The sequence below is a fragment of the Heteronotia binoei genome, chromosome 14 (genome assembly GCF_032191835.1).
Source record: "Heteronotia binoei isolate CCM8104 ecotype False Entrance Well chromosome 14, APGP_CSIRO_Hbin_v1, whole genome shotgun sequence".
Taxonomy (NCBI): domain Eukaryota; kingdom Metazoa; phylum Chordata; class Lepidosauria; order Squamata; family Gekkonidae; genus Heteronotia; species Heteronotia binoei.
Window position 1 is genome coordinate 71,165,809 of NC_083236.1, and position 15,980 is coordinate 71,181,788.

At 51.0% G+C, this 15,980-nt stretch overlaps 1 protein-coding gene across 1 annotated transcript in view; it reads left to right on the top strand.

Annotated features, from left to right (window-relative positions):
* Positions 1-15,980, top strand: part of TANGO6 (transport and golgi organization 6 homolog) — a 69,439-nt gene that overhangs the window by 48,936 nt on the left and 4,523 nt on the right. Inside the window, exon 16 of the mRNA XM_060254153.1 lies at positions 13,812-13,963. Within this exon, the coding sequence (XP_060110136.1) occupies positions 13,812-13,963 (152 nt within the window). The remainder of the gene's footprint in view (positions 1-13,811; positions 13,964-15,980) is intronic.

Below are 15,980 nucleotides of genomic sequence, written 5' to 3' on the forward strand. Positions count from 1 at the left end.
CTGGACTACAAAGGTCATTTCCCCTGGACAGAATGGCTTTTGGGGGGAGGGGGGGATGTGGACTTTACGTGCCACTGAGCTCCCTGCCCTCCTCAGGATCCACCCCAAATATCCAGGAATTGACCAGACAGAGTGATCAGCTCTATGAATTGAAGCCCGTATGTCACAGTTCTGCTGCCCAAATACAAGGATGACTGTATTGAAAGCATCTTGCCAGCCTCCCCCCGCCAACACACATGCACACACACAAGTCCTGTTCACAAGTTACAGTGAATACACATACAGGGTGTCTTGTTATTTAAATATTAAATATTTAAGTAAATTAAATATTGAGTCATCCTCTTGGTAGGAAGTTGTAGAACCAGCGTGGTGGAGCTGGAGCTGAATAAATGGCTTGCTAGAGAGACCGAGGAAGGAATGGGAAGGGGGGGGGGCTTAAAAGAGGAAATGCTCTTTCCCTGTGTGTATGTGGGGAGGGGAGCAGGTTTTACCTTGTGAATTACAAAAAACACAAAGAGCTTCAGATATGCAGCAGACAGGGAAAGTTCTGCAGTTAGCTGGGAACATTTACTTACCAGAATGTGTGTGTGCATGGCAGGGAAGCTTTTAGATATTATAGAATCAGAGTTGGAAGGAACCTCCAGGGTCATCTAGTCCAACCCCCTGCACAATGCAGGAAACATAAATACTTCCCCCTAAATTCACAGGATCTTAATTGCTGTCAGGTGGCCATCTAGCCTCTGTTTAAAAACCTCTGAGGAAGGAGAGCCCACCACCTCCCAAGGAGGAAGCCTGTTCCACTGAGAAATTGCTCTAAACTCACAAATACCTCCCCTTAAATTCACAGGATCTTCATTGCTGTCAGGCGGCCATCTAGCCTCTGTTTAAAAACTTCCAAGGAAGGAGAGCCCACCACCTCCTGAGGAAGCCTGTGGGAACTTAGAATTACAGAATTTAGAGTTGGAAAGGACCTTCAGGGTCATCTAGTCCAACCCCCTGCACAATGCAGGAAACTCACAAACACCTCCCCCTAATTTCACAGGATCTTCATTGCTGTCAGAGGGCCATCTAGCCTCTGTTTAAAAGCCTCCAAAGAAGGAGAGCCCACCACCTCTCAGGGAGGAAGCCTGTTCCACTGAGGAACTGCTCCAACTGTCAGGAAGTTCTTCCTCACGTTGAGCCGGAAACTCTTTTGATTTAATTTCAACCCATTGGTTCTGGTCCAACCTTCTGGGGCCACAGAAAACAATTCCGCACCATCCTCTCTAGGACAGCCCTTCAAGTACTTGAAGATGGTGATCTCTCACCTCTCAGCCGCCTCCTCTCCAGGCTAAACATACCCAGCTCCTTCAACCTTTCTTCATTGATATTGAAATGCTGCTAAAATGTATAAAGGCTCCCAGCTGCCTGGAGAGTCACAGCTGACAACAGGCAGCCGGCAGGTTCTGCTCCACAGGGTCCTAGTGCACCCTCTCTCCTGGTCCCCAGGAACGCCATGGCCAGCTAGACGTGGGGGAGCATGGCAGGCTCAGACAGGCGCCCAGCCCACAAGTGCTCTAAACGCAGCACCCAACCCACGAGTGGCTGGCCCTTTTCTTCTGTGCCAGGTGTAAGTGGCCCACCTGGAAGCTGGCTAGCTGGTGGGGTGTGCCTGCAGCTGGCCAAGGCTTGGCCGTGTCTCCCTCCTTCTCCCAATAGCTACTGAGCAACAGAATCCCCTGCAGGCTTGTGCACATTTTAAAAAATTGGTGAGGGCCATTTCCCATTTGTGGCGCCACTCGGCAGCGTGTATGACTGGAGTCCAGACCAGCCAACGAGCAGCCCATGGCTCTTCTCAACATGCAGCTGCCTGAGTGGAGGGGTGCAGCAGCGCAAGCGCAGGGGGAAGCCCAGCTAGGAGCGAAGCAGGCAGCCAGTGGCTGCAAACGAGGTCGCGGTCACACACATGTTGCTTCTCCCGCGATCAGTGATGGGCACCCAAATCAGCACCCCCTAGACATGGCAGCCGCCTAAAATGCCCAGTGAAAGGGCCGGCCCTGTCTGCTGAATGGCTGTGAGAGCAACACCCCAGAAGGACAGCACAAGTCCTGTTGCTGCCCCTTGTCTTGTGGTCTAGGGGAAGGACAGTGGCTCAGTGGTAGAGCACCTGCTTGGTAAGCAGAAGATCTTAGGTTCAACCCCCCGCATCTCCAACTAAGAAGGGTCCAGGCAAGTAGGCGTGAAAAACCTCAGCTTGAGACCCTGGAGAGCCGCTGCCAGTCTGAGTAGATAAGACTGACTTTGATGGACCAAAGAGGGTCTGATTCAGTATAAGGCAGCTTCATATGTTCAGTTATTAGGGGAGGCATGGTGCCTCAGTGGTAGAGCACCTGCTTGGTAAGCAGATGGTCCCAGGTTCAATCCCCGGCATCTCCAACTGAAAAGGGTCCAGGCAAGTAGGCGTGAAAAACCTCAGCTTGAGACCCTGGAGAGCCGCTGCCAGTCTGAGTAGATAAGACTGACTTTGATGGACCAAAGAGGGTCTGATTCAGTAGAAGGCAGCTTCATATGTTCAGTTATTAGGGGAGGCATGGTGCCTCAGTGGTAGAGCACCTGCTTGGTAAGCAGATGGTCCCAGGTTCAATCCCCGGCATCTCCAACTGAAAAGGGTCCAGGCAAGTAGGCGTGAAAAACCTCTGCTTGAGACCCTGGAGAGGCACTGCCAGTCTGAGTAGATAAGACTGACTTTGATGGACAGAGGGTCTGATTCAGTATAAGGTAGCTTCATAGGTTCAATCTTTGTGGGGGGACGGTGCCTCAGTGTCAGAGCATCTGCTTGGTAAGCAGACAGTCCCAGGTTCAATCCCTGGCATCTCCAACTAAAAAGGGTCCAGGCAAGTATTTATTTTTTTATCTTATTTTATTTTATTTATATCCCGCCCTACCCCACCGAAGTGGGCTCAGGGTGGCTCACAGCATAAAAGTTCTAACAATAAAATTCAGAATTAAAATACAATAGTAATTTACATAATTAAAACACTAATATATCAATACATCAATCCATGTCAGTGTGCTATCTATATGACTTCCTTCAGAGTATTTCAGTACCGGTCAGTTATAAGCCAACCGGAAGAGGACTGTCTTATCGGCCCTGCGGAACTGTCCAATATCCCGCAGGGCCCTGACCTCTTCCGGTAACTGGTTCCACCAGCAAGGGGCTGTGATTGAGAAGGCCCTGTCCCTGGTTGACTTCAACGGGGCCTCCTTTGGCCCGGGGATTACAAGCAGATTTCGAGAGCCAGTAGGCGTGAAAAACCTCTGCTTGAGACCCTGGAGAGCCACTGCTAGTCTGAGTAGATAAGACTAGCTTTGATGGACCCAGGGGGGTCTGATTCAGTAGAAGGCAACTTCATATGTTCATGTATGTCCCTGCTTGCTCCTTAAGGAAGCCCCACCAGCAGGTGGATCTGGTTCTTGTTGGTGGCAAGAGGTTCTTGTTGGGGCAAGAGGAACGTGGCTGCATTCTTTCCCTCCCCATTCTGCCTGATTCTGAGGACCACTGCGCCAGAGGAGGACGCAAGAGGATTACAGACAGCTGCAGGCTGCCGAAAGTGTATGGCAGAAAGCAGCTTCTCTGGTTGTGCTGTTCGGGTGGAAGGTGGAGGCAGAAGCGGGGCAGCTTCCTCTGCTCCGCAAGGTCATGGCCATTTTGGGCCTCCTCGTGTGGGCAGCGGGCAAACGTCAGGCCTGAATGGAGCAGACTCGGAGAGGCCAGTTGTGGGGCGGTGGGGGCTGGAGGGCGAGAGAACAGGGCTCCGTCTGACTTCCGCTCCCTGCTTGTCGGGAGCCGGTGAGCAGCGCTGCCCCTCCGGGGGAACTGGCGGGTGCTCTGTAGCAACTTGCTCCGTGGGAGAGAAACCGGCTCCAGAGTGGGTGAGAACCTGCTCCAGGGCCTGATCCGCCTTGCCCGACCGTTGGAGCACTTGGCGTGCGGCAGCTGCTCCCCTCGGAGGAGGGGGATGTGGGGGGGGGCTTGGGTGGAGGAGGTTCTGGACATGGGGGAAGGGTGTCCCCCACAGAGGGGTAAAGCTGCAGTATGCGGTCTGAACTCTGCTCACGACCTGAGTTTGATCCCAGCAGAAGCTGAGTTCAGGTAGCCGGTTCAGGGTTGACTCAGCCTTCCATCCTTCGGAGGCCGGTCAAATGAGCTCCCAGCTTGCTGGGGGGAAAGCCTAGAGGACTGGGGAAGGCAAGGGCAAACCACCTCATCAAAAGTCTGCCGTGAAAATGTCATGATGCGACATCACCCCAGAGTCAGAAACGACTGGTGCTTGCACAGGGAACCTTTCCTTTCCCTCCTTTCTTAAGAGCCTCGTGGCGCAGAGTGTTAAAGCTGCAGTACTGCAGTCCTAAGCTCTCCTCACGACCTGAGTTCGATTCCCAGCGGAAGCTGCGTTTTCAAGTAGCTGGCTCAAGGTTGACTCAGCCTTCCATCCTTCCGAGGTCAGTAAAATGAGTCCCCAGCTTGAAGGGGGGAAAGCGGAAATGACTGGGGAAGACAATGGCAAACCAGCCTGTAAAAAGTCTGCCGGGAAAATGACGTGATGCGATGTCACCCCAGAGTCGGAAACGACTGATACTTGCACATGAAGCTGCCCTCTACAGAAGTCCATCAAGGCCAGTGCCCTCGACTCCGATGGGCAGCTGCTCTCCAGGCCTCGGAAGGGCCTTCACATCACTCTTAAACTGGAGATGCTAAAACGGGAGGAGGGGGAGAAGTTTGGCTTATTTTAGCTGAGATGTCATCCTTTGGTCTCTCTCCAGTTTGGTGTAGTGGTTAAGTGTGCAGGCTCTTATCTGGGAGAACCGGGTTTGATTCCCCCCTCCTCCACTTGCACCTGCTGGAATGGCCTTGAGTCAGCCACAGCTCTCGTAGGAGTTGTCCTTGAAAGGGCAGCTGCTGTGAGAGCCCTCTCAGCCCCACCTACTGCACAGGGTGTCTGTTGTGGGGGAGGAAGATAAAGGAGATTGTAGGCCCCTCTGAGACTTTGATTCATAGAGAAGGGCAGGGTGTAAATCTGCAGTCTTCTCCTCTCTCTGCCTCAAGCATTACTTGGTTTCCAGCAATGGCTGCTAAGGTCACCAGACTAATGTGTGCATGCGTCCTTGTCCTACTGGCCCATGGGGATGCTGCCGCTCTGCAACATCTGCCAAAAAATGTGGGTTTTACACAGCAGTTATGTCTTGGGACTGGCGGACTGACAAACCAATAGTCCTGTCCTGGCAGGGAGATACATATATACAGTCAGTGGCTTATTTTCATTTGAAATCAGTGTTTGGCTGCTCAGGTACTTGCATAGCCTGCCCACAAATGGGGGTGTCAAATCTTGCAGTCAGTTCTTGTGATCATGCCTTCTATTTTAATTTGCTGCTTTGGGTTTTGTATGTGTATTTTAGTTGTCCTTTCAACTTTTTGTTACCGTGCATTTTGTATTACGCTTAATTTAATTTTCCAATTTATACCCCGCCCTATCCCGCAAGCTTGCGTTCTCATGGTTAGCTGCCTTGGTGCTCCTGTTCAAGCCAAAAGACGGCCAAAGCAGGTGACCCTGTGAAGGGTTAGTCACCGAGTGCTGTGAGCAAAGGTGACTTCTAAGTTGCTGCTGCTGCAGTCTGCTCCTCTCTGCTCAACACAATGCTGTTTCCTTCCCTGGAGTCTCCAGAGGCAGGCCAGCACTGTCTGACCCCACAGGGCAACTCCTGCTCGCTGAGTACTCTTCCCCCATTGGCTGGGCTGCAGTGCACCCCTTCCTCAAGAGGTTCTGTGTTGCCTGTCCAGAAGAACGTCCAGACACATTTTGGAGCCTCTCCTGCCTGGCCTGCGCTCTGCTTGGGGGAGGACTTGCAACCAACTAGGCCAGGGTCCCCCATTGTGGCACCTGCGGACACTTTTCCTGGCCCCCACCAAATGATTTTAGAAAGTGGGTGGGGCTTTTGCTTAGCAGGACTTCTGATTGGCTGTTGAAGTAAGGAAAGGCACAAACAGGTATAAGAAAAGGCCTGCATGGTTAACAAACAAAGTAATGGAAGCTGTAAAAGGTAAGAAGGACTCCCTTAAGCAGTGGAAAGCTAGTCCAAATGAGATTAATAAAAGGGAACACAGGATGTGGCAAATCAAATGCAAGACTGTGATCAGGTGGGCAAAAAGGGACTATGAGGAGCATATTGCAAAAAACATAAAGACCAACAATAAAAATTTCTTCAAATATATTAGAAGCAGGAAGCCAGCCAGGGAGGCTGTGGGGCCCTTGGATGACCAAGGGATAAAAGGATTACTGAAGGAGGATAGGGAAATGGCTGAGAAGCTGAATGCATTTTTTGCCTCCGTCCTCACTGTGGAAGATGAGAAGTGTTTGCCTGTTCCAGAACCATTTATTTTGGAAGGGGTGTTGAAAGACCTGAGTCAGATTGAGGCGACAAGAGAGGAGGTCCTACAACTGATCGACGAATTAAAAACTAATGTCACCAGGTCCGGATGGCATACATCCAAGAGTTCTGAAAGAACTCAAAGTTGAACTTGTGGATCTCCTGACAAAAATATGTAATCTTTCATTGAAATCTGCCTCCGTTCCTGAGGACTGGAAGGTAGCTAATGTCACCCCCATCTTTTAAAAGGGTTCCAGAGGAGATCTGGGAAATTAGAGGCCGGTCAGTCTGACTTCAATACTGGGAAAGTTGGTAGAAAGCATTATCAAGGACAGAATGAGTAGGCACATTGATGAACACGGGTTATTGAGGAAGACTCAGCATGGGTTCTGTAAGGGAAGATCTTGCCTCACTAACCTGTTACAGTTCTTTGAGGGGGTGAACAAACATGTGGACAAAGGGGACCCAATAGAGGTTGTTTACCTTGACTTCCAGAAAGCTTTTGATAAAGTTCCTCATCAAAGTCTTCTTAGAAAGCTGGAGAGTCATGGAGTAAAAGGACAGGTCCTCTTGTGGATCAAAAACTGGCTAATTAATAGGAAGCAGAAAGTGAGTATAAATGGGCAGTCTTTGCAGTGGAAGACGGTAAGCAGTGGGGTGCCGCAGGGCTCAGTACTGGGTCCCATGCTCTTTAACTTGTTCATAAATGATTTGGAGTTGGGAGTGAGCAGTGAAGTGGCCAAGTTTGCAGATGACACTAAATTGTTCAGGGTAGTGAGAACCAGAGAGAATTGTGAGGCACCCCAAAGGGATCTGTTGAGGCTGGGTGAGTGGGCGTCAACATGGCAGATGAGGTTCAATGTGGCCAAGTGCAAAGTAATGCACATTGGGGCCAAGAATCCCAGCTACAAATACAAGTTGATGGCGTGTGAACTGGCAGAGACTAAGCAAGAGAGAGTTCTCCCTAAGAGGCGGAGGACATCTTGGGGTGTTTCCCACCGTCCAATCAGGGAGGCAGGATCAAAAATCTTCCTCTTCCTGTTGCTGTGGGAACCACCCTCTTGCTCAGTTCATTTCCTGCCTCGACAGGGAGAGCAAGTTTCCAGGATAGGCTCCTATCCCTTTTTCCCTATTCTTACTCTTAACTTACAAAAGAAAATAATAATAACACCTTCCTCTTCTTCTTATATTTAACCCTTCTACCTCCTACCTTCATTTCACCTCTCTTGAAGAATTTTCCTTTTACCTCAACTCTGAGGGAAGGGAGCGCTGAACAGGCTCAGGCCCCTTTAAGGGACAGCCGCGGCGCGAAGAAAAGGCGCGATGCAACGCCGTCCCAGGGACGACTTTATGGATGATCCCGACTTCGATGCCTGGCATGGGGCTGAAGAACGGGGATCCTCCGGAGCCGGCATGACCCACGGGCTTGCGGCGGCTACCGGCAACGTGCCCTGTAGGGGCGGGCCGCCGGCGAGCGGCAGAAAGCGGCGCTGGTCGTCCTCGGCCACAGAAGAAGCGCGCGCTGCGTTCTCTTCCCCCGTCGGCCATTTTGAAGCGCGAAAAACAGCGCGAAGCGGGCCCGGGCAGCGGCAACCCTTTGCTGAGCAGCAAGGGCTTCCAGAGGCCAACCTCCAGCCAGGAGACTCCAATCACGGCCTCCAAGAGAACGCACAGACATCTCAGCCCCTGGTGGGGCAGGGTAACGTACCCTCAATGGGAACTTCTTCTTCTTTTACATTTGATTTTTTAGAATGCATTAAGCAAACAGTAGACAGTGCAGTCAGAGCTGCAACTCTTAAAAGACCTTATGCTGCGAGCTTTGTCTCTTCCTCCAGGTCTCCCTCCCCAAAGAGGTCCAAAAGCTGTACCTGGCGCAGCAAAGCTCAGAAAAAGACCCTAGCAAGTGAATGTGCAGGGAGAGCGGGATCACCTGAAGTGGATCACTCTGAGGATTCTGGGAGGGAGGACCGGGAGGAGGGCGAGTTTATCTCAGATGAAGAAATAGAATGCAGTGCAGACCCAGAGCCTTCTTTAAGATTTTTTAAAGCAGAGGAGTATCAACCACTCCTAGCCAAGGTACTGGCAGCCTTAGACCTCTATGAATCACCTGAAGAGCAGGAGGCTAGTTGTCCCCTAGCAAATCCTAAGAACAAACCTAAGGGGAACACAGAGTTCTTCCCTCGGTACCGTGACACGGATAAGGTTTTTCCTTTTCCTGAGTTTTTTGAACGCCAGTTGAAGGCGGAGTGGGCCAAACCCAATTCTAATCGCCAGGTGCCAGGTTCCCTTAAAAAATTGTATGCATTGCCTTCTTTTGCAAATGACATGCTGCAGGTACCGCTGGTTGATGCGCCAGTGTCTGCCCTGCAGTCACAAGGACTCTTGTCGGAGGACGGACATGGATCGGTTCGAGACAGCTGGGACAGAAAGATCGACCTAGCGCTGAAAAGAAACCATGAGGCCACGGCCTTGGCAATTAAGGCAGCGGCTACAAACTCTATCGTGTCTCGTGCAGCAATCGTTTGGGTTCGACGCTTAACCCAACTACTTCCCAACACAGATAGGAGGATCCTCGAGGGCACCAATAGACTTCTGAGAGCGGCTGAGTTTTCTGCGGATGCTTCTTTGGATACTCTTACCTTCGCCGCCAGAGCAATGGCGTCATCGGCAGTAGCGAGAAGGGGGCTGTGGCTTCGGGCCTGGCCGGCAGACATTCATTCCAAATCAATAGTGTCTTCCTATCCCTTCCAAGGTGAGAAGCTGTTTGGAGACGCTCTGGACAAGATACTCGTGGAGACACGTGATAAAAAGAAGGCTATGCCTAAGTACCTCAGACGTCCAGAAAGGAAGGGCTTCGGCTCCAGTTCCTTTCGAGCTTCAAACAACAACAACTCCAAGCCAAAACAGGACTATCGAAAGTCACCCTGGGGGCAGCCCAGACAAGGGTTTCGCAAGAACTTCGGTAACCAGAGATTCCAGAGGCACCAGTCCGACAGATCGAATAAGCCAGACAGGGACTCTAAGCCCAATAAGGCCTGACTGGACTTCCATTCCCGTTGGGGGTCGCCTTCTTCATTTCCAGCAGATCTGGGCGACTTCACTAGCCGACTCTTGGACTTTAGAAATTGTCTCCCAGGGATACGCCATAGAGTTTCAAAGAACCCCTCCAAATCGTTTTCTTGTATCCCCTCTTCGTTCAGATCCAACCAGGAGAGACATCACTTTCAAGGCAATTCATCACCTATTGGAATGCGCAGCGATAGAACCAGTTCCACAGAATCAGAGATGTCAAGGTGTCTATTCGATTTTTTTTACGGTTCCCAAGAAAAACGGGGACTGGAGAGCAATCCTGGATTTGAAATTTCTGAACAGGGCGATCAAACTCCGTCACTTTCGTATGGAGTCCCTCAAGTCCATAACGGAAGCTCTCCATCGTCAGGACTACATGACATCTCTAGATTTGACAGAAGCATATCTGCACATACCGATTCTTCTGGCACATCGCAAGTTTCTGCGTTTCTGCGTGAACGGGTCGCACTTCCAATTCAGGGCTCTACCATTCGGCCTAGCGACAGCACCCAGGGTGTTCACCAAAGTACTGGTGAACATAATAGCTCTGCTCAGACAACAGGGGATACATGTACACCCGTACCTCGACGACCTGTTAATAAGGTCATCGTCCAGGAGGAGTGCCCTACAAGATGTACAACACACCATCAGTTGTCTGCAACAACACGGTTTTCTGGTCAACCTCTCCAAGAGTCATTTGCGCCCGACTCAGAGGCTGGAGCATCTGGGTATGGTCATAGACACGAACCGGAACGCCCTCTTCCTACCAGAGGACAAGGTGCTGAGAACCAAGACTATGGTAAATCAGGTGATCAAGGAAAGTTCATCATCCCTCCAGTCCCTGGCAAGACTCATGGGGCTGTTGGTCTCGAATCTCGAGGCGGTCCAGTGGGGACGATTCCATACCAGGTCATTGCAGATGTTTTTACGACCTTACCAGCTCCAGATTATGGAAAAGCGTACCCTGTCTCTGACAGTACCTCTAGAAGTGAAGAAGAGTCTAAGATGGTGGACAATAGATACCAACCTACGGCAAGGGAAGATCTTCTGGGTGGAGAAGGAGATGCAGATCTTCTCAGACGCCAGCCTTTCAGGTTGGGGGGCGACCCTCGACGAGAAGCCCACGCAGGGTCAGTGGTCCACCAGGGAAGCAAAGCTCCCGATCAACCTATTGGAGCTCCGGGCCATTCGATTAGCACTACTCCACTTCCAGGACCAGATCATCGGTCAACATGTCTTAATCCGGACAGACAACATAGCGGCCAAAGCATATTTGAACAACCAAGGGGGATCCAGGTCCTCAGCTCTGTACAAGGAGGCCGTGAAGTTGTTCAGCTGGGCGGAAGACCATGTGAAATCAATCAGAGCAGAGCACATTCAGGGAATCTGCAACATCAAGGCGGACTGGCTCAGCAGAGAGAGCATTCAATCCGGGGAGTGGTCGCTCAACAAATTGTTGTTTCAGAAAATAGTGGATCACTTCGGTCTACCGATCCTGGACCTCTTTGCATCAGGTCAAAATCACCAACTTCCAAGATTCTTCACAAGATTCTTCCACAGCCAGGCAGAGTCCACAGACGCTCTAACATCCCCGTGGCCTCAAGGTCTTCTCTACGCCTTTCCTCCGATACCTGTCATTCCAAAACTGCTCAGAAGAGTCAAGCTTCTGAGAGCCGAGATTTTGCTGGTTGCTCCCTGGTGGCCGCGACGTCCGTGGTTCTCCTCAATTCACCAGATGTCGACAACAGAACCACTCCACCTGCCTGTGTGGCCAGACGCGCTATTACAGGGACCGGTGTGGCACCCACATCCCGACTGGCTGCGATTGACCGCGTGGAGGTTGAGAGGAGATCGTTGCTAAATCTGGGATATTCAACAGAGGTAGCTAGCACTATCTTAGCATCCAGAAAAGACTCCACCACACGTATATATAACGCCTCATGGAAAGCCTTCCACAGATGGTGTCGGAGAAAGGGGGTGGACCCTTTACAGCCTTCTATTCCGAAGATCTTGCAATTCCTCCAGGATGGCTTACGCACAGGTCTTAAACCGGCCACCCTTAGACGTCAGCTGGCAGCACTTTCATCAGTACTTCACCAGGTGGAGGGGTACAAGTTGTCAGCTCACCCTCATATTCGCCGTTTCCTAAGAGGAGCCTCACTAACATCTCCTCCTCAATCTCATCGTTTTCCTACGTGGCGACTAAATCCAGTGCTGTCAGCCTTAACCAACCCCCCATTCGAGCCTTTAATGTCGGTTCCTTTGAGGATGCTGCGTATGAAGGTCATCTTTCTGGTGGCAATAACATCGGCCAGAAGAGTTTCCGAACTCGGGGCTCTATCCGTCAAGCGGGAACTATGTGTATTTCACAAAGATAAGGTGGTCCTCTACACAGACCCCACCTTCCAGCCGAAGGTTTCCTCTAAATTTCATAAAAGCCAGGAAATCAACTTACCATCGTTTTGCCCGAATCCCAAACATCACAAGGAGAAGGTATGGCATACACTGGATGTGCGTAGAGCACTAAAGGTCTATCTGGCCAGAACTGAACAGATTCTCCAGTCAGAGTCCATGTTCATCAATATAACATCGCCCAGACTGGGCCAGAAAATGTCCAAAGCGGCAATAAGTTATGCCATCAAACAATGCATAGCAGAGGCTTATAAAGCGTTGCATCTCAAAGTGCCCGAGGGGATTACCGCTCATTCAACAAGAAGTGCAGCAACCAACGCCGCACTTGAGAAGAACGCTTCGGTCGAAGAAGTTTGCAAAGCAGCCACGTGGTCATCTGTCTCCACATTTGTCAGACATTACAAGATCAACACTTATGCCTCTGCGGACGCAGCCTTTGGCAGACGGATATTGCAGCACGTGCTGCCCGATTAGGGCGATCCCTCCCTGACTAACACTGCTCTGGGAGCACCCAAGATGTCCTCCGCCTCTTAGGGAGAACGACCCTTGGCACTTACCGTGAGGGGTCCTTCTCCTAAGAGGATAGGAGGACATCTTGCCCTCCCGTCTATCGCCCTATCTGTGGATTGTTATATCTCTCTTTTCCTTCTGGCTAGCACCAAATTTCCAATGTTTATTAGGTCAAGTACTACGACCTGTCTTTTTCTCTTTATACCAGTTGTTTTTTCACAGCAATATCCTTTGGATTAAAGTTGCAGTTTTGAGGTTTATATATAGGTTAAGTTATTCATACTGCTGCTCGGAGTCACCCGAACTGAGCAAGAGGGTGGTTCCCACAGCAACAGGAAGAGGAAGATTTTTGATCCTGCCTCCCTGATTGGACGGTGGGAAACACCCCAAGATGTCCTCCTATCCTCTTAGGAGAAGGACCCCTCACGGTAAGTGCCAAGGGTCGATCTTGGGGTCGTGGTAGATAACTCACTGAAAATGTCAAGACAGTGTGCGATTGCAATAAAAAAGGCCAACGCCATGCTGGGAATTATTAGGAAGGGAATTGAAAACAAATCAGCCAGTATGATAATGCCCCTGTATAAATCGATGTTGCGGTCTCATTTGGAATACTGTGTGCAATTCTGGTCACCACACCTCAAAAAGGATATTATAGCATTGGAGAAAGTCCAGAAAAGGGCAACTAGAATGATTAAAGGTTTGGAACACTTTCCCTATGAAGAAAGGTTAAAACGCTTGGGGCTCTTTAGCTTGGAGAAATGTCGACTGCGGGGTGACACAATAGAGGTTTACAAGATTATGCATGTGATGGAGAAGGTAGAGAAAGAAGTCCTTTTCTCCCTTTCTCACAATACAAGAACTTGTGGGCATTCGATGAAATTGCTAAGCAGTCAGGTTAGAACGGATAAAAGGAGGTACTTCTTCACCCAAAGGGTGATTAACGTGTGGAATTCACTGCCACAGGAGGTGGTAGTAGCTGCAAACATAGCCAAATTCAAGAGGGGGTTAGATAAAAATATGGAGCAGAGGTCCATCAGTGGCTATTAGCCACAGTGTGTATATATATGTGTGTTTTTGTGTGTGTATATATATATATATATAAATTTTGGCCCCTGTGTGACACAGAGTGTTGGACTGGATGGGCCATTGGCCTGATCCAATATGGCTTCTCTTTTGTTCTTATTAAGATTTGATTGGCTGCTTAGGTTTATAAATCTAGCTGCCCCCGCAACACTAGGATCTTGAGTGTATGACTGCAGCAAAGCTGTGGTGGCCATTTTGTGGCTGGCTCTGCCTCCTGGAGCAGCCATTTTGTGGCTGTCCTTCCTAGGCTGTGACAGAACGCCCCTTGGCTGGAACAGGCTGGGGCCCCTATCTGATCTCGGCCTTCCTCTCTCTCTTTCCCTCTCTTGCAGGAGACTTGGTTTTCTCCTATCGAGATCGTTTGGTTCACGTTTTCCTGCGAGGAGCCAGAGATCCTGATGTCTCCCTCCGAGCCAGCAGCCTGTCCAACCTAGGAGAGCTGTGCCAGATCCTTCGCTTTCAGCTGGGCTCTGTGATCCATGAGGTACAGATCCGAGCCAGGTGCTCCCAGTCTCAGGGCTGCTGCAGCTGGGGTTGGGCTCCTGGCTGGGCTCCCTAAGGGAGGGATGGTGGCTCAGTGGTCAAGCATCTGCTTGGTAAGCAAAAGGTCCCAAGTTCAATTCCCGGCATCTCCGACTAAAAAGTGTCCAGGCAAGTAGGGGTGAAAAACCTCCGCTGGAGACCCTCGAGAAAGAGCCGCTGCCAGTCTAAGTGGACAAGACTGACTTGGATGGATCGAGGGTCTTACTCATGAGGCAGCTTCATATGTCCTCCTCCCATTTGGAAATCTGGAGCCTCTGAAGCAAAGCAAAGCCATGATTCAGGGTTTCCTTGGAGGCACCTCAATTTTGGGAGTCTCTGTTCCTTCTCTTTATATCCTGCATTTCTCGTTGTGGATTGAGACCGATTACACAATGCAAAAAACAACAGAATCAGACAAGGCATCAAGTAGTGCAGAAAATGGAATAATAAAAGTAGCAAGAGCAAGACAGTACATACGCTGAATAGTGGATTAGATTACAGCCCTCTTGCCTTTACCGAAATGCCATCCTGAACACTTCTGTTCTGCATGATCTGTGGAATGAGAGAACAGGGCAGAAGAATTCCTGACCTTTTCAAAAAGGCAGGCCATTCCGCTTGTGGACCTACACCAGAGGACGTGTACGGGCAGCCATTCATCCTCCTATTTGCAGGGTCTTCTCTGTATGGCCCCCAAGAATCCCTCATGCTGAGTTTTCGCAGGAGACCTACGGGGCCCTGCGTGCTGCCACAGTTTTCCATCTCTATTATTTTCCCCATCGATCAGACCTACAACACTGACCATGTCCTGAGGGGGCCCCCTCTCCCTTTCTTTTTTGGGGGAGCTGAGGTATGGCTTTGGCTGAGCAGACACTTCTGGCCTGAAAGCCTGTGTTCCCTTTGCCTGCGTGAGTCTAGTGATGCACTTGGGTGCTATGGAGATGGGTGCTATGGAGACACGCATCCCCCAGGCAAGGGCACCTTGGTGCTGGCAGGCAGCTCAGTTTTGTGGGCTTCTGCGTGGAGGTGTTGGAGTGGGGGCTGTTGTGGCATCTGCAGGCAGCCCTGGGTTTGGGGAGCAGAGTCAGGCTTTCCGTTCCAGGGTCTTGCTAGGGCGCAGCTGCTCTGTCCAGGGCTGGAGTCTGCTCTGTCCGTTGGACTTCACGCTTTCATTCCTGTGCCTGGGGTTTGCTAACATGAAAGGACTCCTGTCCTGCTAGCTGCCTGTTCATGGTTGCGGGCAGAGTCGAGTCGGCTTGTATGCATTCATTCCCTCTGAGAGATGCGCCTCTGGCTACACCAAAGGGTGTCTGAATGCAGGAGCCTTCTGAAGTCTGTGTGGCCCTTGAGGGTGGTTGTGCCTTGCCATGTACGCGCATCCTGGGATTCATGCAGCGGAGGGGCAGACCTACCCTGCCCTGCTGGTGGCAGAAGGGAGCCAGAAGCAGCCCAGCTTGCATTGTGTCCCTCCCGGGTTTCAAGGGCCTGCTGCTTGCCTCAGGAGCCAGTGTGGTGCAGTGGTTAGGAGGAGGAGGAGGAGAACCGGGTTTGATTCCCCACACCTCCATTTGCAGCTGCTGGGATGGCCTTGGGTCAGCCATAACCCTCGCAGAGCTGTCCTTGAAAGTGCTGCTCTCTCAGCCCCACCTTCCTCACAGGGTGTCTGTTGTGGAGCAAGAACATAAAGGAGATTGTGAGCCGCTTTGAGACTCATTCAGAGAGAAAGGCGGGGTATAAATCTGCAATTCTCCTCCTCCTGCTGCTCTGCTGGTGCAAGAGGTGTGAATGCCACCCTTGTGAAGAGTGGGCCTCAAGAGCTGTGGGCCTCTTTCCCCCTAAAGACACCCCCCTTCTCCTGCCCCACTGGCTTGGTGCAGAACTGCAGTCGCTTGTGTGTGAAGGCAGCTGCGGGTGGGGGGGGGAAGCTTCTGGCTCTGCAGCAGGCCCGGAGCCAGCTGAGTCAGCAGCAGCTGCTGCAGTAG